General features: G+C 48.5%; 1 protein-coding gene across 1 annotated transcript in view; it reads left to right on the forward strand.

The window, feature by feature from the left end:
- Positions 1 to 24,570, forward strand: part of cfap65 (cilia and flagella associated protein 65) — a 218,878-nt gene that overhangs the window by 159,059 nt on the left and 35,249 nt on the right. The window contains exons 25-28 of the mRNA XM_055638826.1: positions 8,443 to 8,580; positions 10,292 to 10,366; positions 20,165 to 20,358; positions 24,123 to 24,275. Coding sequence (XP_055494801.1) covers positions 8,443 to 8,580; positions 10,292 to 10,366; positions 20,165 to 20,358; positions 24,123 to 24,275 — 560 coding nt within the window. The remainder of the gene's footprint in view (positions 1 to 8,442; positions 8,581 to 10,291; positions 10,367 to 20,164; positions 20,359 to 24,122; positions 24,276 to 24,570) is intronic.

Genomic DNA, 24,570 nt, shown 5'->3' on the forward strand with positions numbered 1-24,570 from the left:
GCAGGGTGACTTGGACAGGTTGGGTGAGCGGGCAGATGCATGGCAGATGCAGTTTAATGTGGATAAATGTGAGATTATCCACTTTTGGTAGCAAAAACAGGAAGGCAGATTATTGGGATTGGCTCAGTTTGTGGAACGTTTTGTGTATAAATTAATCATACAACGCAACAGCTTGGGAAGAAAAGCCAAACTGCGTTGTTGTTAACGTGTTCCTCTTCTCTGCTATAGGGGCATTGAGACACATGGAGTATTGTTCCTTGCTATCTGTGGCTCACGTGGTTCCCAGGATGGCGGGACTGGAGAGAGAATCAGCTGCACAGTTTAGCATTGAAACATATAAGTCATGCTAGAGGCTGAGGACGAACATTTAAGAATTCCCTGCTTGGCTAACGTTTTGTGTATACATACTGGATCTCAACTTTGTGAGGTAATATGTTTTGCTTCATCAAAAACATTGCATTGTCACACTGGGGATGGCTAAGTCCTCAAAGTCAGACAATAAAGTCACAACAGGGGCAGGTGCCCTTGAGCCAGCACCGCCATTCAATGCGATCATGGCTGATCATCCACAATCAGTACCCCGTTCCTGCCTTCTCCCCACATCCCTTGACTGCGCTATCTTTAAGAGCTGTATCTAACTCTCTCTTAAAAGCATCCAGAGAATTGGCCTCCACTGCCTTCTCAGACAGAGAATTCCACAGATTCATAACTCTCTGGGTGAAAATGTTTTTCCTCATCTCCGTTCTAAATGGTCTACCCTTTAGTCTTAAACCGTGGCCCCTGGGTCTGGACTCTCCCAACATCGGGGAAGTACAGTATATCTGTCTGGCCTTGGAAAGACACAAAATGCTGGAGTAACTCAGCAGAACAGGCAGAATCTCTGGAGAACATGGATAGGTGATGTTTCACAGAGTGCTGGAGTAACTCAGTGGGTCAGGCAGCATCTGTGGAGAACATGGATAGGTAACGTTTCACAGAGTGCTGGAGTAACTCAGCGGGTCAGGCAGCATCTGTGGAGAACATGGATAGGTGATGTTTCACAGAGTGCTGGAGTAACTCAGCGGGTCAGGCAGCATCTGTGGAGAACATAGATAGGTGATGTTTCGGGTTGGGACTCTTCCTCAATGGGTCAGCGGTGGTGGGCCTGGCCTGTGTGTGGCCAGGGAGATGGAGATGGTGTAGAAAGGAACTGCAGATGCTGTTTTACACCAAAGATAGACACAAAATGCAGGAGTAACGCAGCGGGACAGGCAGCATCTCTGGAGAAAATGGATAGGTGACGTCTGTTGTCAGGACACTTCTTCAGGTCGTTTCAACGCCAGCGTGTGGAGATGGGGGCTCCGCCAGAAGCCCAGCCTGTGAATGCGGAGCAGAACATCAGACAGCCAACCTGTCATCTCTGGGTGCCCGCTCCACCACCCACCAAACGGAGCTCAGGGCCTGGCAGACATTGACGCAGAGACAACAACCTGGCTGCTCAACACCCGGCTGGAGATCTAACTATTCCTTTTGGTTTATGTTTCATTCACAAGAAAAAGAAGAAGATGGCATCTATGGAGAAAAATGATATTCAGGATTGGGAATGTGTCAGAAGTGTTCTGACCCGAGAGGTCATCTATCCATTTTCTCCAGAGATGCTGCCTGAGCTGCTGGGTAAGTCCAGCATTTTGTGTCTATCTTTGCTATAAACCAGCATCTGCTATTCCTATTAATTACAAGTTAAGGGCCTGTCCCACCAGCATGCGATTGCATGCGTCTAGCGCGACCAAACGTGGTGGCTTGAGGCGTACGGCCTCGTGGGGCCGATCCCACTTCCAACCGCGGAGCCGCCTGGAGTTGTGCGGGGCTGGTCCCGACATCATACTCACCATCAGCTGGGCAGGAGGCGGGTCGACTGAATTTGGACGTTGCACGGCGTCGGGTGGTGACGTCATCACGCGACAGCACGTGCTAGGTGTACGCCGTCAAGACGCTGCGTACGGCGTCAAGACGGTGCGTACGGCGTCGAGACGTTACATACGGCGTCGAGACGCTGCGTGTGCCCGTCGAGGCGGTGCGTACGGCCCCAATGCAGCTGCGGGCCGACAGGCCGTTGCCGCGCGGAATTTTTGGACAGTGTCAGTTTTTCGGAGCCCCGCGCGATGTCGGGACCAGCTCCGCACAACTCCATACGGCTCCGGCGATCGAAGTGGGAAGGCCGAACGGCTCAAGTGACCACGTTGGGTCGCGCTTGCCGCATGCAGTCGCATGCTCGTGGGACAGGCCCTTAATAGCCTGGATCTTGCAGCTCCTCAACACCTCTCAGACCTGCATCTTGCCTTGAAACATCCGATGTAAAATGATCTGTGCAGTCTCAAGCCAATGTGTGAAGTATGTCAGCTTCTATCTGCTACCAGGTTTGGCAACTTGTCCAAAAATACCTGTGAGGGAAGTAGAATTATTACAGCACAGAGGGGTAGGATTCAGCCAGTGAGCCCATACTGGTTCAATAGACAATAATAATAATAATAATAATAATAATAATTTTATTTATAGAGCACTTTAAAAACAAACATAGCTGCAACAAAGTGCTGTACATCACTGATCATTGACAAAAAAGTTAATACACATCAAAAATACCAATCAAAAGAAATAGTAGGAAAAGACATGTAAAATAAAGAAACATCAAAAACACCACAAACAGAAGCAAAGCCTCAGGCATGGTCAAAAGCCAGGGAGTACAAATGTGTTTTAACACTGGATTTGAAGATGGACAGAGAGGGGGCCTGTCTGATGTGCAACGGCAGGGTGTTCCAGAGTGCCGGAGCAGCAACAGAGAAGGCTCTATCCCCTCTGAGCCTCCGACTAGACCTCGACAATAGACAATAGGTGCAGGAGTCGGCCATTCGGCCCTTCGACCCTAGAGAACTGTCAAGAGAAGAGAGTTTTATTGTCAAGTGTCAAGAAATTCTTGCTTGCTGCAGCACTACAGAATATGTAAGCATAATACGGAATGGGAGATAAAAGTTCAGTGTGTCTATCTACCATAGACCATATATGTACCCAATAAATAAACAGATAAAGTGCGTTAGGCTGCTATTGTGCAGCGCTTGTTTGATGTTGTGTTTAACAGCCTGATGGCTGAGGGGAAGTAGCTGTTCCTGAACCTGGATGTTCATTCAATGTGATCATGGCTGATCATCCACAATCAGTATCCCGTTCCTGCCTTCTCCCCATATCCCCTGACTCCGCTATCTTCAAGAGCCCTATCTAGCTCTCTCTTGAAAGTATCCGGAGAACCGGCCTCCACCGCCCTCTGAAGCAGAGAATTCCACAGACTCACAACTCTCTGTATGAACAAGTGTTTCCTCGTCTCCGTTCTAAATGGCTTACCCCTTATTCTTAAACTGCGGCCCCTGGTTCTGGTCTCGCCCAACATCTGTTCCCCATCTGTCCTCTCCCAGTATGGCTCTATATGCTACATGGTTTCAGGTAACTACAAGTGTAACCAGGGGGGCTACTAACTGGAGCTTAGTTTTACATGGAAACAGATTATTTCTTATGGTGTTACAGAAGGTTGCCATTCGGCCCAACCAGGTCGTGCTAGCCCAACAGAATATACACAGCAGATTCAGTCGCAACCTTTGAATGGAATTGGATTAATTTTGCAAAAGGATAAATTTGTGGGGCTATTGGAAAAGAAGAGTGGGAGGCGGTAGAGTTGCTGCCGCACAGCGCCAGAGACGCGAGTTCGATCCTGTGCAATGGTGCTGTCTGCGCAGAGTTTGTACGTTTTCCCTGTGACCACGTGGGTTTTCTCTGGGTGCTCCGGTTTCCTCCCACGCACTCCGAAGACGTACAGGATTGTCGTTTAATTGGCTTTTGGTTTATGCTTCATTCACAAGAAGACGAAGAAGGCAGCATCTTAATTGGCTGAGGTAAAGATTGTTAATTGTCCCTAGTTTAGAGTTTGTAGAGTTTACTTTAGAGATACAGAGTGCAGCAGTGAGCCCTTCGGCCCACCGGGTCCGTGCCGACCAGCGATCCCCGCACATCAACACTCGCCTACACACACTAGGGACAATGTTCACATTTACCAAGCCAATTAACCTACAAGCCTGCGCGACTTTGGAGTGTGGGAGGAAGCCGGAGATCTCGGAGAAAACCCGCGCAGGTCGCGGGGAGAACGTGCAAACTCCGTACACAGAGCACCCGCAGTCGGGATCGAACCCGGGTCTCCGGCGCTGTGAGGCAGCAACTCTACCGCTGTGCCACCGCGCCACCCTTTAGTCTGTGTGTCGGTTAGTGCGGGGCTGATCGCAGGTCGGCGCGGACTCAGCGGGCGGAAGTGCTCGATTCCGCACTGTTTCTCTAAAGTCTAGAGTCTAAAGAGTGGGATTAGGACTTTGGAAGAGGCAGGACAGATAGTACAGACTGAATGGTGACTTCCCACGCTGCATTTTCCAGCATTAAAAGGGGCATTGTTGGACCACGGGAAGTATTTTGGACAAAGTAGAGGAAACTCTGCAGGGAATGTGTGCGAAAGCATGATGTTGACGTTCTGTGCTTGAAATGTTCCATCCGCTTTGGTAAACACATAAAATATTTTTGTAGCCAATCTGGAATATTTTGAGTAAAGTGCCTGAGTGATAGATGATTAATTATATTGCAGCGGGTAGATCAGTCAGCCTCTGCACAAACACTCGGAAACCAATCTCCGTCTCTCAAAGTCAAAATCTGTACTAACTGTTTAGTGAGGAACTGCAGATGCTGGTTTACACTGAAGATAGACGTCAATGTGCTGGAGTAACTCAGCGGGCCGGGCAGCATCTCTGGATAGAAGGGATGGGTGACATTTCAGGCCGAGACCCTTCTTCAGACCGAGAGTCAGGCGGTGAGGGAGACTGGAGTTATGGATGGGTAAGGTGTGAAAATGACAGATCAAAGCAGACGACGATCAAGGAAATGTACAAGAATGGTTGACAAAAGTGCTGGAGAAACTCAGCAGCATCTATGGAGCCAAGGCAATGGGCAACATTTTGGGACGAAACCCTTCTTCAGACTGATGTAGGGTCTGCAGTATCTGCAGCTTCTGCAGTTCCTTCTTAAACAATGTAGAATGGTTCATTGTTGGCTGAGGAGAAAGTGACATCGAGGCACAAACAGTAATATTAATTTTCTTATAGACCCTTCTTCAGACAGATTGATTGTAATCGTGTATAGTTTTTAGGATGTCAGAGGTTATGGGGCGAAGGCAGGAGAATGGGGTTGAGAGGGAAAGATAGATCTGCTGTGATTGAATGGCAGAGTTGACTTGAGCGGCAGAATGGCCTAATTCTGCTCATATAACATGAACATGAACTTATGACCTTTTCTTTGACTGGATAGCAAGCAACAAAAGTTTTTCACTGTACCTCTGTACAAGAGTCAAGAGTGCTTTATTGCCACATGTCCCAGATGGGGCAATGAAATTCTCAAGGGCCTGTCCCACTTGGGTGTCATTTGCACCTCATTTACGTGACATCCTAAAAATTGGTTGACGTGCGCGTGATCTTCCCATTTGTTCTACCTGGTACGAGTTTGATGCGATTGCTTTTTAGACATTTATTAACCTGATTTTCTCACAGAGAGTTGTGAGTCTGTGGAATTCTCTGCCTCAAAGGGCGGTGGAGGCCTGTTCTCTGGATACTTTCAAGAGAGGTAGATAGGGCTCTTAAAGATAGCGTAGTCAGAGGATATGGAGAGACGGGGTACTGATTGTGGATGATCAGCCATCATCACATTGAATGGTGGTGCTGGCTCGAAGGGCCGAATGGCCTACTCCTGCACCTATTGTCTATTGTCCATTTTCTATTGATTGGCCAGCAGGCAAAATAAATCTACCGTGCCAATGATAATTCCAAAGCAAAATGAAATATTGTTAAATATAATAAATCTGTTTAAAAACGGAAAGAGAGCTGGCAGCGGCCGAGCTGCTGCCTCATAGCACCAGAGACCCAGGTGTTGTCTGTGTGGAGTTTGCACGTTCTCCCTGTGACCGCCGCCTGGGTTTCCTCCGTGTGCGACGGTTTTCTCCCATATCCCAAAAGAAGTTTCGGATTTGTAAGTCAATTGGCCCCTTGTAAATTGGGCCCTGGTGTGTAAGGAACGGATGAGAAAGTGAGTGAGCATGGAAAAAGCGCAAACGGCTGGTTGATGGCTTGCATGGGTTCAGTGGGCTGAAGGGCCTGTTTCCATGCTGTAGCTCCAAACTACTAATCAGATAAGATTGAATTGGAATGGTAGAACAAATTTGGGAGCTTAGTTCTGTTCCAAGTCAAGTCAAGTCAAGTCAAGTTTATTCGTCACATACACATACGAGATGTGCAGTGAATGAAAAGTGGCAATGCTTGCGGACTTTGTGCAAAAAGACAAACAAACAAACGAACAAACAAACTGCAAACAGAATGGAACAGAATCACATATTCTTTTACATATTAAATATTGTGGGCGGAAGGAAAAAGGGAAAAAAATAGCAATTTAAAAAAAAGTAGTAGAAAGGAACTAAAGTTAGTCCCTGGTAAGATAGGAGTTTACAGTCCTAATGGCCTCTGGGATGAAACTCCTTCTCAACCTCTCCGTTCTCACAGCATGGCAACGGAGGCGTTTGCCTGACCATAGCAGCTGGAACAGTCGGATGCAGAGGTGGAAGGGGTCTCCCATGATCTTATTGGCTCTGGAGTTGCACCTCCTGATGTATAGTTCCTGCAGGGGGACGAGTGACGTTCCCATAGTGCGTTCGGCCGAACACACTACTCTCTGCAGAGCCTTCTTGTCCTGGGCAGAGCAGTTCCCAAACCAGATTGTGATATTTCCGGACAAGATGCTTCCCACAGCCGCTGAGTAGAAGCACTGGAGGATCCTCGGAGACACTCTGAATTTCCTCAAGTGCCTGAGGTGGTAAAGGCGCTGCCTTGCCTTACTCACCAGTGCAGCAGCGTGTGATGTCCATGTCAGATCCTCAGAGATGTGGGACTCCCAGGTATTTAAAACAACTCACCCTATCCACAGTATCCCCATTTATCCTCAATGGTGTGTACGTCCTCGGATGATGTGCCCTCGTAAAGTCCACAATCAGCGCCTTTGTGCAAGAGTGGTGGTGGCACAGCGGTAGAGTTGCTGCCTTACAACGAATGCAGCACCAGAGACCCTGGTTCTATCCCGACTGCGGGTGCTGTCTGTACAGAGTTTGTACGTTCCCCCCGTGACCTGCGTGGGTTTTCTCCGAGATCTTCGGTTTCCTCCCACCCTCTAAAGGCGTACCGGTTTGTAGGTTAATTGGCTTGAAAAATGTAAAAATTGTCTCTAGTGGGCGTAGGATGGTGTTAATGTGCGGGGATCCCTGGTCGTGGCGGACCCGGTGGGAGGAAAGGGCCTGACTAAACTGAACTAAATAGTCCCTAGAGTGTTTAAGAATGAACTGCAGATGTTGGAAAATCGAAGTTAAATTGGAGCGAAGGAAATAGGCAAAGTTTCGGCTCGAAACCCTTCTTCAGACTGATGTGAGGGTGGGGGGAGGAAGAAAGGAAGAGGTGGAGCCAGAGGGCTGAGGGAGAGCTGAGAAGGGGAGGAGAAAGTAAGGACTACCTGAAATTAGAGAAGACAATGTTCATACCGCTGGGGTGCAGACTGCCCAAGCGAAATCGGGCAGAAACTCGACTTGTACTCGCTAGAATTTAGAAGATTGAGGGGGGATCATATAGAAACTTGCAAAATTCTTAAGTGGTTGGACAGGCTAGATGCAGGAAGATTGTTCCCGATGTTGGGGAAGTCCAGAACAAGGGGTCACAATTTAAGGATAAGGGGCAAATCTTTTAGGACCGAGATGAGAAAAACATTTTTCACACAGAGAGTGATGAATCTGTGGAATTCTCTGCCACAGAAGGTAGTTGAATCCAGTTCATTGGCTATATTTAAGAGGGAGTTAGATGTGGCCCATGTGGCTAAAGGGATCAGTGGGTATGGAGAGAAGGCAGGTACAGGATACTGAGTTGGATGATCAGCCATGATCATATTGAATGGCGGTGCTGGCTCGAAGGGCCGAATGGCCTACTCCTGCACCTATTTTCCATGTTTCTATGTTTCTAAGAAATATGAGGTGCTGTTCTTCCAATTTACGGTGGTGCTCACTCTGGCCATGGAGGAGGCCCAGGACAGAAAGGTCGGGTTTGGAATGGGAGGGGGAGTTGAAGTGTTGTGCCACCGGGAGATCAGGTTGGTTATTGCGAACCGAGCTGAGGTGTTGGGCGAAGCGATCGCCAAGCCTACGCTTGGTCTCACCGATGTAGAGCAGCTGACTAGCTGTGCTGTGCCAGTCAGCCTAGAGTGCACTAGTGCGCTGGTATCGCTGGTCGGCATGGACTTGGTGAGACCAAGAGCCAATTTCCACGCTGCATCCCAAAACTAAACGCAATTTTCTGGCAGGTTTGTTCAAAGCGACAGCTGACAGAATACCAGAAGGAACTGGTGGAATGGGAGAGAGAAAAGGATCGACAACAAGTTGAATTCACCATCACGGAACAGAGCTTGCAGCAGAACCAAAGCTCGACTTTCCAAAGACAGGTGCCGGCAGATTTTGTACATTCAATGTTCATTGTAATTACCTGATGATCAGCCTTGAAAGAGTTCAATATGGAGACGCATAAATGCTGGAGAAACTCAGAGGGTGCAGCAGCATCTATGGAGCGAAGGAAATAGGCAACGTGCCGAAACGTTGCCTATTTCCTTCGCTCCATAGATGCTGCTGCACCCGCTGAGTTTCCCCAGCATTTTTGTGTACCTTCGATTTTCGAGCATTTGCAGTTCCTTCTTAAACTCAATATGGAGACAACTTCGTATGCTGAGCTCAGCCTCATCAGCACATTCTCACCCCCTCCATGACACACTGGTCACCTTCAGCAACAGACTGGTTCCACCAAGATGCAGCACAGAACGCCACAGGAGATCCTTCTTCCCTGTGGGTATCGAACTGTACAACTCCTCCCCCTTCTGTCGTGGGGTAGACTGACTCCCCTCCCACCCTCCACCCCCCCCCCCCCCCCCCCCCCCCCATCCCCCCATCCCCCCACCTCCCCGAGCTTTGCACATCCCCAATCCATTCCACTCGTCACTTAAATTTCACATTTCGGGTAACTTGTGTTTCATGACTGTTGGCAGATCAATTTCCCTCCTGGGATATATCTTCTTCTTGGCGTTCACAGCTGAAAGTTGTTGGTCAACTTGTTCTATTTGATCTATTTGTTTGTGCACGTCAGGTTGATTGCATTAGTCGATTGCATTAGGGCGGAGCACGCAAAGGTTGCAATCTCCCTACCAGAGAAACATAGAAGCATAGAAAATAGGTGCAGGAGTAGGCCATCCGGCCCTTCGACCCTGCACCGCAATTCAATATGATCATGGCTGATCATCCAACTCAGTATCCCATCCCTGTCTTCTCTCCATCCCCCCTGATCCCTTTAGCCACAAGGGCCACATCTCACTCCCTCTTAAATATAGCCAATGAACTGGCCTCAACTACCTTCTGTGGCAGAGAGTTCCACAGATTCACCACTCTCTGTGTGAAAAATGTTTTTCTCATCTCGGTCCTAAAGGATTTCCCCTCTATCCTCAAACTGTGATCCCTTGTTCTGGACTTCCCCAACATCGGGAATAATGTTCCTGCATCTAGCCTGTCCAACCCCTTAAGAATAGTGTAAGTTTCTATAAGATCCCCCCTCAATCGCCTAAATTCTAGCGAGTACAAGCCGAGTCTATCCAGTCTTTCTTCATATGAAAGTCCTGACATCCCAGGAATCAGTCTGGTAAACCTTCTCTGTACTCCCTCTATGGCCAGAATGTCTTTCCTCAGATTAGGAGACCAAAACTGTACGCAATACTCCAGCTGTGGTCTCACCGAGACCCTGTACAAGTGCATTAGAACCTCCCCGCTCCTATACTCAAATCCTTTTGCTATGAATGCTAGCATACCATTGGCTTTCTTCACTGCCTGCTGCACCTGCATGCCTACTTTCAATAACTGGTGTACCATGACACCCAGGTCTCGTTGCATCTCTCCTTTTCCTAATCGGCCACCATTCAGATAATAGTCTACTTTCCTGTTACCGCCTGGGATATATAAAGTTCCATCATATCGTAATTAAGGTCTCAACCCAGGGTGGGGGGGGGATATTGGTCTGCTGAAGCGCTCCGATATTGGTTCATTCATCCAGCCCATGAATACTGGGAATGTTGCATGGACTTTTCCGCATTTTTTCACTGCTATTACTTCTTAAAGTGTTGCAGGGACGTTCTTGGAGCCTGCGCTCAGAAGGCACACGTGGATGCAAACACCAAGATCTTGAAGTACAAGGTGAGAAATAAGGATAGGGGTGCTGCCTGGAATGACGGGAGATGAAAAGCAAAGGGGTTGATCCAAGGAAAAGATAATTGCTCTTGAACAAGTTCAATATGCCGTAAGATTCAAGAGTCAAGAGAGTTTTATTGTCATGTGTCCCAGATAGGACAATGAAATTCTTGCTTGCTGCAGCACAACAGAATATGTAAACTTAATACAGAACAGAAGATAAGCCAAGTCAAGTCAAGTTTATTTGTCACATACACATACGAGATGTGCAGTGAAATGAAAAGTGGCAATGCTCGCAAATTGTGCAAGAAAACTATAAAACAGAATGGAACAGAAACACATATTCACATATTACAGGTTACACAAAAAAGCTGGAGAAACTCAGCGGGTGCAGCAGCATCTATGGAGTGAAGGAAATAGGCAACGTTTCGGGCCGAAACCCTTCTTCGGCCCGAAACGTTGCCTATTTCCTTCGCTCCATAGATGCTGCTGCACCCGCTGAGTTTCTCCAGCTTTTTTGTGTAACCTTCGATTCTCCAGCATCTGCAGTTCCCTCTTAAAACACTTCACATATTACATATTTGTAGGAGAAACAAAAGAAAAAAAACCCAGCAATTTCAAAAAGAGACCACACAGTAGAATGGTACAGTAGAGTTAGTCCCTGGAGGGATAGGAGTTTACAGTCCTAATTGCCTCTGGGAGGAAACACCTTCTCAACCTCTCCGTTCTCACAGCATGGCAACGGAGGCGTTTGCCTGACCGTAGCAGCTGGAACAGTCCGTTGCTGGGGTGGAAGGGGTCTCCCATGATCTTGTTGGCTCTGGAGTTGCACCTTCTGATGTATAATTCCTGCAGGGGGGCGAGTGAAGTTCCCATAGTGCGTTCGGCCGAACGCACTACTCTCTGCAGAGCCTTCTTGTCCTGGGCAGAGCAGTTCCCAAACCAGATTGTGATGTTTCTGGACAAGAAGCTTTCCACAGCTGCTGAGTAGAAGCACTGGAGGATCCTCTGAATTTCCTCAATTGCCTGAGGTGGTAAAGGCGCTGCCTTGCATTACTCACCAGTGCGGCAGCGTGTGATGTCCATGTCATATCCTCAGAGATGTGGACTCCCAGATATTTAAAGCAGCTCACCCTATCCACAGTATCCCCATTTTCTCTTCAATGGTGTGTACGTCTTCGGATGATGTGTCCTCCTAAAGTCCACGATCACAATAAATAAACAGATAAAGTGCAATAGTAATAATAGACTGTTATTGTTCAGAGCTTGTTTGTTGTCGAGTTTAATAGCCTGATGGTTGTGGGGAAGAAGCTGGATGTTCCCGATTTCAATCTCCTAAACCTTCATACCGATGTCAACAGAGAGAGGAGTGTGTGACCAGGAAGTTGTGGGTCTTTGATGATGCTGGCAGCCTTTTTGAGGCAGCGACTTAATATAATTAGATATGTTGTGTCGAATTGTCTGATAAATCTTCTTCTTGCGTTTGAGGCAGCAGAGGTCCGCAGCAGGGATGCCATCCGGTTCGACGTCCGTAGGTGCCCGCCCTGATAAGGGCGCATGCTCCGGGTTGGCGCCGCTGCTGTGTCTGTTTCTTGTTGTTGGCCTGACTGAGGTCAGATGACAGGGCTCACCACACGGGGAGGTCGACCACATGAGCCCCAGCCTGATAAATCATTTTCATTCACCATTTTGTGCGATTACATGTGAACATACGAATTAGGAGCAGGAGTTAGTCACTAACCTGTCTCCCTGTCCCACTGTACGAGTTCATCCAAGAGCTCTCCCGAGTTTAAAAAAAAAAATCAAACTCGTGGTAAGCACGGAGAATGAACATAGCGGGTCCATCGGAGCTCAGGGACGTCTCTTAGCGGCTCGTAATGCTAACGCAGGTACTCGGGAAGACTCGCTAATGGCAAGTAAGCTCGAGAAGACTCGTGAAGATTTTTCAACATGTTGAAAATTGTCCACGAGAGCCCCGAGTACCGACGAGCGGCCATTACCGTAAATCTCCGAGTTCGAATCATGGCAAACTCACAATACAATACAATACAATACGGTTTATTTGTCATTTTGCAAAAAAGTGCAAGGGAAATGGATTTGTCAGCAGCGATACTATGATAAAGAGCACACACAAAAACACAATAAAAATTTAACATAAACATCCACCACAGCATTCATCACTGTGGTGGAAGGCACACAATTTGGCCAGTCCTCCTCCATTTTCCCCCGTGGTCGGGACCTCAACCCTCCGCAGCCGCTGCTGCGGGCGTCCAGCTGGTAAGGACAAGGTACGAGTCCAGGTAAGTCCAGAGTCGGCTCTTCCCCACCGGAGACCGCGGCTTTAAGTTGGTGTAGGCCGCAGGCCGGCGGTCGAAGATTTAATATTCCCTCCATGCCGCAGCCAGAAGCACCGCAGACTGCAGGGCCGGCGGTCGAAACTCCCCTCCAGGGGTGATGTTAAGTCCATACCGCACCCGCGGTAGAAGTTGGCCGCGGGCCGGCAGTGATGGCTTCTTCTTACCCCGGGTCCCCCCCGAGGGATCCCGGGCTGTAAACGCCACGCCAGCTGGAACTGTGCAGATCGCGGCTTCAGGCTGCCGGCTGCAGCGGGCCAATGAAACGGAGCGCTCCCCTCCAGCTCGCCCCAGCAAGGGCTCGCCCGCTCCGCGTTGACAGTCCACGCTGCACCCGCCGCCGGAGCCCCGAGCCCCGGGCGTTTCTCCGGGAAAGGCCGCGCCGATCCTCGCTGTTAGGCCACGGGGGAGGCGACCTGGAAAAAGTCGCCTCTCCTTGGAGGAGGCGACCGAAACGGTTTCCCCCTAACCCCCCCACACCACCCCCAACACAAAACACACAAAGAAACATTAAAAACATTAAAAACATACAAAAAAAATAAAAAAAGTTGAAAATAACTAATGCGCTGCTGACAGGGCTGCCACCATTGCAGCGCCCCCACCGACCAAACTCGGGAGAACTCTTGGAATGAACTCGTACAGTGGGACAGGGCTTTAATGCCTGCCTCTCCGCCTGCTCCACAGACTCCCCCAGACGGCCATCCACCCTCTGCTTAACCCACTGAATTACTCCAACATTACATAGAAACATAGAAACATAGAAATTAGGTGCAGGAGCAGGCCATTCGGCCCTTCGAGCCTGCACCGCCATTCAATATGATCGTGGCTGATCATCCAACTCAGTATCCCGTACCTGCCTTCTCTCCATACCCCCTGATCCCCTTAGCCACAAGAGCCACATCTAACTCCCTCTTAAATATAGCCAATGAACTGGCCTCAACTACCCTCTGTGGCAGAGAGTTCCAGAGATTCACCACTCTCTGTGTGAAAAAAGTTCTTCTCATCTCGGTTTTAAAAGATTTCCCCCATATCCTTAAACTGTGACCCCTTGTCCTGGACTTCCCCAACATCGGGAACAATCTTCCTGCACCTAGCCTGTCCAACCCCTTAAGAATTTTGTAAGTTTCTATAAGATCCCCTCTCAATCTCCTAAATTCTAGAGAGTATAAACCAAGTCTATCCAGTCTTTCTTCATGAGACAGTTCTGACATCCCAGGAATCAGTCTGGTGAACCTTCTCTGCACTCCCTCCATGGCAATAATGTCCTTCCTCAGATTTGGAGACCAAAACTGTACGCAATACTCCAGGTGTGGTCTCACCAAGACCCTGTACAACTGCAATAGAACCTCCCTGCTCCTATACGCAAATCCTTTTGCAATGAAAGCTAACATACCATTCGCTTTCTTTACTGCCTGCTGCACCTGCATGCCTACCTTCAATGACTGGTGTACCATGACACCCAGGTCTCGCTGCATCTCCCCCTTTCCCAATCGGCCACCATTTAGTTAATAGTCTGCTTTCCCGTTTTTGCCACCAAAATGGATAACGTCACATTTATCCACATTATACTGCATTATACTGAATTAGGAGCAGGAGTAGATTTGATTAGGCATAGGTTTGATTAGAGCAGGTTTAGTTTAGTTTAGCTTAGAGATACAGCATGGAAACAGGCCCTTCGGCCCACCGGGTTCCGTGCCGACTAGCGATCCCCCCCACCGCACATTAACACCCACTAGGGCCAATTTTTACATTCACCAAGCCAATTAACCTGCAAACCCGCACGTCTTTGGAATGTGGGAGGAAACCAAAAATCTCGGAGAAAACACACGCAGCTCACGGGGAGAACGTACAAACTCCGTACAGACAGCACCCATAATCGGAATCAAACCCGGGACTCCGGCGCTGCATTTACTGTAAGGCAGCAACTCTACCGCTGCACCACCGTGGCCGCCCCAACGGTGTCCAGGGCGAGGGGGAGAAGGCAGGAAAATAGGATTAGGAGGCAGAGATCAGCCACGATTGAATGGCTCGATATGCCACCACTGTGGTATTATCAATTTGTAGGCGGACATGCAGATGGTGCATTGTGAACAGTAGGTTTTTAGCCCATGAAACGCACCCAACATCTCTAGATAATTTATACCCAGTGTTTTTAGTAATGATGATTCCTGATGTTCCATCTACCACCAGTACTGGGTATAGTGTTAGTAGCTCCCCAGCCATGAGCGCTGACCTTGTTGCAGGCTTCCACAAAGTCTGCTGCTTTCGGCAATGTTACAGACATGTGGATAGTGTTAATTGTTAGTCCATAGTTGTGGATGGCATCAACTTAGATTTACCTGGATGTCTGATGAACCCCAGAGTTTCAAACAAATGTTTGGTAGCTAAACTGCTGATTTAGCTAGTTCCAGGGTTTTCCCCACATTTAATATATCATCAAGATATGCCATGACCATATGTTTTGTTTCCTAAGTATTGTCAAGGCCGGTTTTAATATCTTGGTGAACAGTCTTGGGGCTGAAGTTTAACCCATTAGGCAACGCTATATACTGCCATAGTTGCCCCATCCAGTTAAATTTTAGGTATCGACGATGATCCCTATGTATGGGTACTGAATAGTATGCACCTTTTAGATCAATGCATGCCGTGAAGTATCCCTCTGAAACTAATTGTTTGGCAGTAACAAATGTTTCCATTTTGAAATGAGTATACTTTACATAAGTATTCAGTTTTGTTAAGTCAATGATGATGCATCATCCACCATCTTTTTGCCGACCTCTCTATTATACCTTTGGTATATAACCTTTCCAGTTCTGCCTGTCCTTCCAATTTCTCCTGTTGTGAGAGTACAACTTTCAGTCAGGCACATGTTGAACTGGTGCCATATCTTTTGGATTAACTCAATTTCGTATCCCTGAATACTCTGTAGTATATATTTATCAGTGGTAATAAACCTCCATGCTTCCCAAAACAAGTGTAACATTCCCCCTGTTAGTACAGGTCCTACACCTCTTGTGTTCTGGAAGGAACCAGACCCACCTATCTCCATGGTTGCCAGTGGTACGTTCACTTCTTCTGCTTCTGCCTCTTCCGCGGACGAGGCGTCGGAGTGCGGGGTTGGCACATTTTCCATGAGGGTCGCTCTGGGCCTTGGCCTAAAAAGGACCTTTGTGGTTGCTGCCTGCTGGTGGATGCATAGGGGTGCTGCTGTCTGAGGTGTGTGGTCTGCCCGTTGCTGATGACGCCCTCATGAGCCCAACGGCTTTAAACTCTTCGTCGGGCTCTTTTACTTGTTTAGACAAGTCCCCCCCCCCCCCCCAAACAGCAGTATCTGCGGTTGTGTTGCAGCTGTTTTGCACAACCCTGCAAATTTGGGGTTTAGTGCAGGTTTTGTTGCGCTCTTTTGCAAGCAATTGATTTCATACTGGGTATTACGGAGCAATGCCAGTGTCCTGCTGAGTGTCCGTCATCTCAGTACCATCGACTGAACGAGCAAACAATGTTATGCCCGCTGTCAGAAGTTTTAGAATCTTCTGTAGTCTGACCTCCTGGGTTCTTATGCCAGTCCCACTGTACCCCCCGATCACACTGATTACTGCGGGCACATTTAACAAAGTAAAGTTCGCAGGAGGCATATACATCTCCGTAGATTCGTTAACTACCTGTTCCTGCAGAGGATGGAAAGACGGGTAGTCGATGCTGGCCGCCAGCTTGGTCTGCAATGGTACTCATCATTGCGGTGGTCCGCAAATTTGGTGACTACTCCCAGTAGCTCCTTAGGATCCTGCACCCCCAGCACACTGCCGATTTCTTCAGCCACATCCCCTTCATCAGGACCAGCCCAGCCCTGGCCCGCAATGCTCCACTCTGTCGAGGGAGATGAATTGGACAGCCCTAGGTAAGGTGCTGTTTGGGAGTGCGAAGACTCCCATAGTGAGCTTGCTCCATCTCCCAGAGCATTTGCTCCATCAACCGCTTCATGCGGGAGAGGCGGCACCTCTGCTGCACTCGGGCAGCTGTTCATCCCGGCCGGACTCATCTAAGTATATCGGCCGGACCGACTCCTGCTGGGCTTTGCCTCCAGCCCGCTGTGTTGGTTTGGGCTGTACAGCTTGCGGTGCTGGACTTGGCTGAGCAGAGTTGACGTCGGTTACTGGACCACAGCAACCGCTCCAGCCGGTCACTTCCACTGCCCTCGGGCAGCGCGTCGTGCTGGCCGGAATCGTCCGAGTCTATCGGCCGGACCGACTCTTGCTGTGCTTGCCTCCAGCCCGCTGCGCTGTTTACGGTTGTACAGCTCGCAGCGCTGGGCTCAGCTGTGCAGAGTTGACGTGACTGTGGACCGCAGAGACTGAGGTCAACGTGCCGCTGGTCGCCCCCGGCTGTCGGAACTTTCACGGTTCCCCGCAGCCATACGAGACGCGACCCGTTTTTCTTCCCCTTGTCCATAGTGCTACAACACAAAGCACAACAAGGGGAAGAAATACGACCTTAGAATAAAAATTGTTACGTGTAGGTCCGTTTTTCAATTTTGCCGCGGGAGAGCTCTTCCTCTGCCCGTCGCTGGTGCAATGCGTGAGACGATATGTCGCGCGGGCTCTTCACGTAGTCACTCACGTGACTCTGAAGTAAAACAAACAATAGACAATAGGTGCAGGAGTAGGCCATTTGCCCTTCGAGCCAGCACCGCCATTCAATGTGATCACGGCTGATCCCCAATCAGTACCCCGTTCCTGCCTTCTCCCCATATCCCCTGACTCCGCTATCTTTAAGAGCTCTGTCCAGCTTTCTTTTGAAAGCATCCAGAGAACCAGCTTCCACTACCCTCTGAGGCAGAGAATTCCACAGACTCACAACTCTCTGTGTGAAAAAGTATTTCCTCATCTCCGTTCTAAATAGCTTACCCCTTATTCTTAAATTGTGGCCCCTGGTTCTGGACCCTCCCAACATCAGGAACATGTTTCCTGCCTCCAGCGTGTCCAAACCCTTAAAAATCATATGTTTCAATAAGATTCCCTCTCATCCTTCTAAATTCCAGAGGATACAAGCCCAGCCGCTCCATTCTATCAACATATGACAGTCCCGCTATTGCGGGAATTAACCTTGTGAACCTACGTTGCACTCCCTCAATAGCAAGACTGTCCTTCCTCAAATTGGGAGACCAAAACTGCAAACAATACCCCAGGTGTGGCCTCACTAGGGCCCTGTACAACTGCAGCTATTTGCTCTTATACTCAACTCCTCTTGTTATAAAGGCCAACATGCCATTTGCTTTCTTCACTGCCTGCTGGCCCTTCTGCCCAATGTGCCCACACCGGCCAACAATGTCCCAGCTACATTAGTCCCACCTGCCCGCAATCGGCCCATTTCCCACAAAACCTGTCCTATCCATGCACCTGCCTAACTGTTTCTTAAACGTTGGGATGGTCCTTGCCTCAACTACCTCCTCTGATAGCTTGTTCCATACACCCACCACCCTTTGTGCAAAAATGTCACCCCACAGATTCCTATTAAATCTTTTCCCCTTCACCTTAAACCTATGCCCTCTGGCCCTCGATTCACCTACTCTGGGCAAGGGACTCTGTGCATTTACCCGATCTATTCCTCTCATGATTTTGTACCCCTCTATCAGATCACCTCTCATCCTCCTTCGCTCCAAGGAATAGTGTCCCAGCCTACTCAACCTCTCCCTATAGCTCAGACCCTCGAGTCCTGGCAACATCCACGTAAATCTTCTCTGTACCCTTGTCCAGCTTGACAACATCTTTCCTATGACATCCTGGAACTGAAGATAACACTGTATGTATGCCCTCACCAACGTCTTATACAACTGCAACATGACCTGCCAACCTCTCTACTCAATACTCTGACTGATGAAGGCCAATGTTCCCAAAGCCTATTTGACCACCCTATCAACCTGCGACTCCATCTTCAAGGAACCATGCAGTCTCTTAATTTACAGGACTGGTCATGTCTGGATTCTAATGTATTAGGTTTGTGAGATTAGGTGCTGTGATGTATTGTTCGAAAAACTGAATACATTTTAGTCACGTGCATTATCTATGCTACAAATCTATGGGATGCCCGATGCTGACTTCAAAATAATTTGGGAAAGCCATCTTTCAATTTCTCCAGGCTTAGTTTAGTTCAGTTTAGTTTATTGTCACGTGTGCCGAGGTACAGTGAGAAAGCTTTTGTTGCGAGCAATGCAGTCAGCGGAAAGACAATACGTGATCGCAAAGCATATAAAATCATGAGAGGAATAGATGGCGCAGATGGGCACATAATCTCTTGACTAGAGTAGGGGAATCGAGGACCAGAGGACTTAAGCCCCTGCCTGTCCCACTTTCCCGAGTAACTCACAATTTCTCCCGAGTTTTCCCCTTGATTCAAACTCGGAGAATGTCCGTCGCGAGTCCGTAGGAGTCCTTCGCGAATCCGTAGGAGGCCATAGGAGTCGGTAGATATTTCGTAGCGGCTCGTAATGTCAGCCGTAGGTACTCGGGGCATCAGGTAAGTGGGGCCGGTTTTTCAGCATGTTGAAAAATATCCATGAGTAACAAAAAATAGACCCGAGTACCTGCGGCTGGCATCTCCGAGTTTGAATCAAGGGGAAAACTCGGGAGAATTTGTGAGTAACTCGGGAAAGTGGGACAGGGGCTTTAGGTTCAAGGTGAAGGGGAAAATATTTAATAGGAATCTGAGGGGTAACTTCTTCACACAAAAGGTGGTGGGTGTATGGGACAAGATGCCAGAGGAGGTAGTTGAGGCTGGGACTCCAAAGACGTACAGGTATGTAGGTTAATTGGTAAATGTAAAAATCATCCTTTGTGGGGAAAAGGATGGTGTTAATATGCGGGGATCACTGGTTGGCACTGACCCGGTGGGCCGAAGGGCATGTTTCCGCGCTGTATCTCTAAACCAAACTAAAACTAGACTATCCCAATGTTTAAGAAACAGTTAGACAGGTACATGGATAGGACAGGTTTGGAGGGGTATGGACCAAGCGCAGGCACAGGTTATGTGAATGCAGGTAGATGGGACTAGGGAAAAATAATGTTCGGCACGGACTTGAAGTGCCGAGATGGCCTGCTTCCGTGCTGTAATTGTTATAGGGTTACATGGTTAAGTGGGACTAGTGTAGCTGGGACATGTTGGCCGGTGTGGGCAAGTTAGGCCGAAGGTTTCCACACTGTATCACTCTATGACTCTGAAACTCCAAACGAGCCATTTACAGTGTACAGAGTTGAAGTAGATCATAGATAAGAAGTGTTGCTGTGGGAGTCGAGATTTAAACGTGTGTAGCGACTGTAATGCGTAACTGCAGCTCCGCTTCCGTGACGAGCACGCAAACAGTCGCCTGGGGTCGGGCGCCATCTTGGGAAGCGTGCTAAAGAACTAAAGTTCAAGCAAAATACAGTGGTCAAAAATGTCAATTTGCTGTGCGCAGACCCTGCCTCCGATCAAGGAGATCGCGGAGACATGGGAAGGCCGGAACGTGGAGAAGCTCCCACCCGGATTGTGGAAGAAGCCGAAGCCACCGCAGGCCTTCTTGCTGCACCTGGGGGTCACGGCCAGAGCTCACTCCATGGAGGAGTATCACAAGAACTTCACGTCCGACGTCTCCAGGCACTACATCATGAGGTAGGACAAGGGTGGTGGGTGCATGGGAACGAGCTGCCGGAGGAGGTAGATCAAGCAGGTACTATAAAGCAACGGTAAATAAGCATTTAGAAAAGCACATGCATAGAAACATAGGTACAGGAGTAGGTCATTCGGCCTTTTGAGCCAGGACTCCCATTCAATCTGATCATGGCTGATCAATAGACAATAGACAATAGGTGCAGGAGAAGGCCATTCCGCCCTTTGAGCCAGCACCGCCATTCAATATGATCATGGCCAATCAATAGACAATAGACAATAGGTGCAGGAGTAGGCCATTCCGCCCTTTGAGCCAGCACCGCCATTCAATGAGATCATGGCTGATCAGCCCAAATCAGTACCCAGTTCCTTCCTTTTCCCCATATCCCCTGACTCCGCTATCTTTATGAGCCCTATCACAACTCACTGTGTGGAAAAAGATGATCAGCCGTTCTAAATGGCTTACCCCTTATTCTTAAACTGTGGTCCCCTGGTTCTGGACTCCCCCAACATCGGGAACATGTTTCCTGCCTCCAGCGTGTCCAAACCCTTAACAATCTTATATGTTTCAATAAGACTATCTCTCATCCTTCTAAACTCCAGAGTGTACAAGCCCAGCTGCTTCATTCTCTCAATCATCCCAATCATCCCTGATCATCCCAAATCAGTAGCCAGTTCCTGTTTTCTCCCCATATCCCTTGATTCCGTTAGCCCTAAGAGCTCTATTTAACTCTCTCGTGAATACATCCAGTGAATTGGCCTCCACTGCCTTCTGTGGCAGAGAATATCACCGATTCACAACTCTCTGGGTGAAAAGGCATTTCCTCATCTCATTCCGAAATGCCCTACCCCATATTCTTAAACTATGACCCCTGGTTTAGGACCCCCACAACATCGGGAAAATTTTCCTGCATGTAGCCTGTCCAATCCCTTAAGAATTTTATATGTTTCTATGAGATATCCTCTCATCCTTCTAAATTCCAGTGAATATAAGCCCAGTCGATCCATTCTTTCATCATATGTCACTCCCGCCATCCCGGGAATTAACCTGGTGAACCTACGCTGCACTCCCTCTATAACAAGATTGTCCTTCCTCAAATTAAGAGACGAAAACTGCACACAATACTCCAGATGTGGTCTCGCTAGGGCCGTGAGCGGCTGGACGTATACTCTGGAATTTACAAGGATGAGAGGAGATCTTATTGAAACATATAAGATTATTAAGGGTTTGCACCCGCTAGAGGCAGGAAACATGTTCCCGATGTTGGGGGAGTCCAGAACCAGGGGCCACAGTTTAAGAATAAGGGGTAAGCCGTTTAGAACGGAGATGAAGAAACACTTTATCACACAGAGAGTTGTGAGTCTGTGGAATTAGATAGAACTCTTAAAGATAGCGAAGTCAGGGGATATGGGGAGAAGGCAGGAATGGAGTACTGATTGTGGATGATCAGCCATGAATGGCGGTGCTGGCTCAAAGGGCCGTATGGCCTACTCCTGCACCTATTATCTATTGTCTATTTGGAATTTAGAGGAATGAGAAGTGATCATATTGCGAATTAAAATTCTTGGTGAGATTTATACTGAGACCAAAGCCCTGTGGAGTGTCAGCTGGTGAGCTTATCCATGGCTGAGATCAACAGATTTCTAGCCAGTGTAAGGAGCAGAGGATATGAGGAAAGTGAGGAGAAGTAACGTTGATGGAAGATCAGCCCTTATGTTGAATGGTATGCAAGAATGAATGGATTAACATATGATCAGCGTTTGATGGCACTGTGCCTCTACTCGCTGGAGTCTAGAAGGATGAAGGGGTACCTCATTGAAACTTGCCGAATTGTGAAAGGCTTGGATAGAATGGATGTGGAGAGGATGTTTCCACTTGTGGGAGAGTCTACACCAGAGGTCATAGCCTCAGAATTAAAGGACGTTCCTTTCGGAAGAAGATGAGGATGGATTTCTTTAGTCAGTGGGTGGTGAATCTGTGGAATTCTTTGCCACAGACGGCTGTGGAGGCCAAGTCAGTGGATATTTTTAAGGCAGAGATAGATGTATTCTTGATTAGCAAGGGTGTGAGAGGCTAGGGGGAGAAGGCAGGAGAATGGGGTTAGGAGGGAGAGATAGATCAGCCATGATTGAATGGTGGAGTCGACTTAATGGGCCGAATGGCCTTATACTGCCCCTGTCACTTAGGAATAGCAGAGCAGGTTTCAGGGGCTGTCTGCACTTCTCGTGCTTCTATTTCTCAGGTTCTCATTAGTTTTGGAGATGCAGCATTGAAACTTGGCCCATCTTGTCTTTGCTAACCATCAACCATCCGTTCACACTAGTTCGATGTTATCCCTTTTCTCCACACACTCCCGACACATTTGAGGCTTTCTTTTACGCAGGGCCATTAACATACAAGCCTGCATGTCCTAATGATATGAGATAATACCCAAGGTAGACAAAAAAGCTGGAGAAACTCAGTGGGTGAGACAGCATCTGTGTAGCGAATGAATAGCTGACGTTTCGGGTCGAGACCTTTCTTCAGACTGATGTGGTGGGGGGGGTGGAAAGAAGAAAGGAAGAGGCGGAGACAGTGGGCTGTGGGAGAGCTGGGAAGGGGAGGGGAAGGAGGGAGAAAGCAGGGACTACCTGAAATTGGAGAAGTCAATGTTCATACCGCTGGGGTGTAAACTACCCAAGCGAAATATGAGGCGCTGCTCCTCCAATTTACAGTGGCCATGGAGGAGGCCCAGGACAGAAAGGTCGGATTCGGAATGGGAGGATGAGTTGAAGTGCTGGGCCACTGGGAGATCGGGTTGGTTAGTGCGAACTGAACGGAGGTGTTGGGCGAAGCGATTATATTGAGATAATACCCAAGCACACGCATGGGACCCACACGCTCACAGGGAGAACGTGCAAACTTAACACAGGCAGCACCCGAGGTCAAGATCGAACTGGGGTCTCTGGCGCTGTGAGGCATCAGCTATGCCAGCTGAGCCGGTGTGCCCCCATGTACTGGAACACACTGTCATATAACAGAGTAACAAAAGTTTGGGAAGAAAGGAATCCAATTCAATGCTTACGGGGCGAAGGCAGGAGAATAGGGTTGAGAGAAAAAATACATCAGCCATGATTGAATGGGCCGAATGGTCTAATTCTGCTCCCGTGTCTTATGGTCTTACAACAGAGTGGATGTGGAGAGGATATTTCCACTAGCGGGAGAGTCCAGGACCAGAGGGCACAGCCTCAGAATAAAAGGATGTACTTTACCTTTAGAAAGGAAATGAGAAGTTATTTCTTTAGAGGGTGGTGAATCTGTGGAATTCATTGCTACAGGCGGCTGTGGATGATAAGTAAATGAATATTTTTAAGGCAGGGGTTGACAGATTCTTGATTAGTGTGGGTGTCAGAGGCTATGGGGCGAAGGCAGGAGAATGGGAGGTAGACACAAAAAGCTGGAGTAACTCTGCGGGTCAGGCAGCATCTCTGGAGAGACGAAATGGGTGACGTTTCGACCCGAAACGTCACCCATTCCTTCTCTCCAGAGATGCTGCCTGTCCCGCTGAGTTACTCCCGCATTTTGTGTCTACCTTTGATTTTACCAGCATCTGCAGTTCTTTCTCACTGCATTCTTACGGCAGGAGAATGGGGTTGGAGAGGGAGAGATAGATCAGCCATGATTGAACGGCGGAGCAGACACGTGGTGGCTGAACGGCCGAATTCTGCTCCTATGTCCTATGGTTTTTTTTCAACAATAATTTGTTCACTAAATTCTGTTTTGGCAGAAACCTTATTTCAGCGCCGCTCTCGGGCATTTCGCCTTTTGGAAGCGGTGGCAGGTCTTGGGGCAAGTGGGCCGATACCTGCACGGACCCCCTGATTTTTGCCTCTAAAGACGACAGGAGACTTACGACCGACATCCTCTCTACGGTTCTGAGGTAAGTGTGAACTTTGTCGCCGCTCGGACTTTTGAGCTGAATCTCCATTGCATTTTAGACGCCCAGACCATCCCAAGGCACGGTAGGAGGCCGATTTAAGTCCTTCCATCTGAGTGCATGGCCAGGGTGGTGTGGGTCTCTGATTTGCAATAAAGGCGAAGGCCATTAAAGTTGTTAATATTTTGCCTTGTTAAATACGGGGCGATGAATCTGGAGACTCAAAGCTACAAGCTGGGAGGCACCGAAGATAGACACAAAATGCTGGAGTAACTCATCCTGAGGCCCAACCCAAATT

This window comes from Leucoraja erinacea, chromosome 7, assembly GCF_028641065.1.
Source record: "Leucoraja erinacea ecotype New England chromosome 7, Leri_hhj_1, whole genome shotgun sequence".
Classification (NCBI taxonomy): domain Eukaryota; kingdom Metazoa; phylum Chordata; class Chondrichthyes; order Rajiformes; family Rajidae; genus Leucoraja; species Leucoraja erinaceus.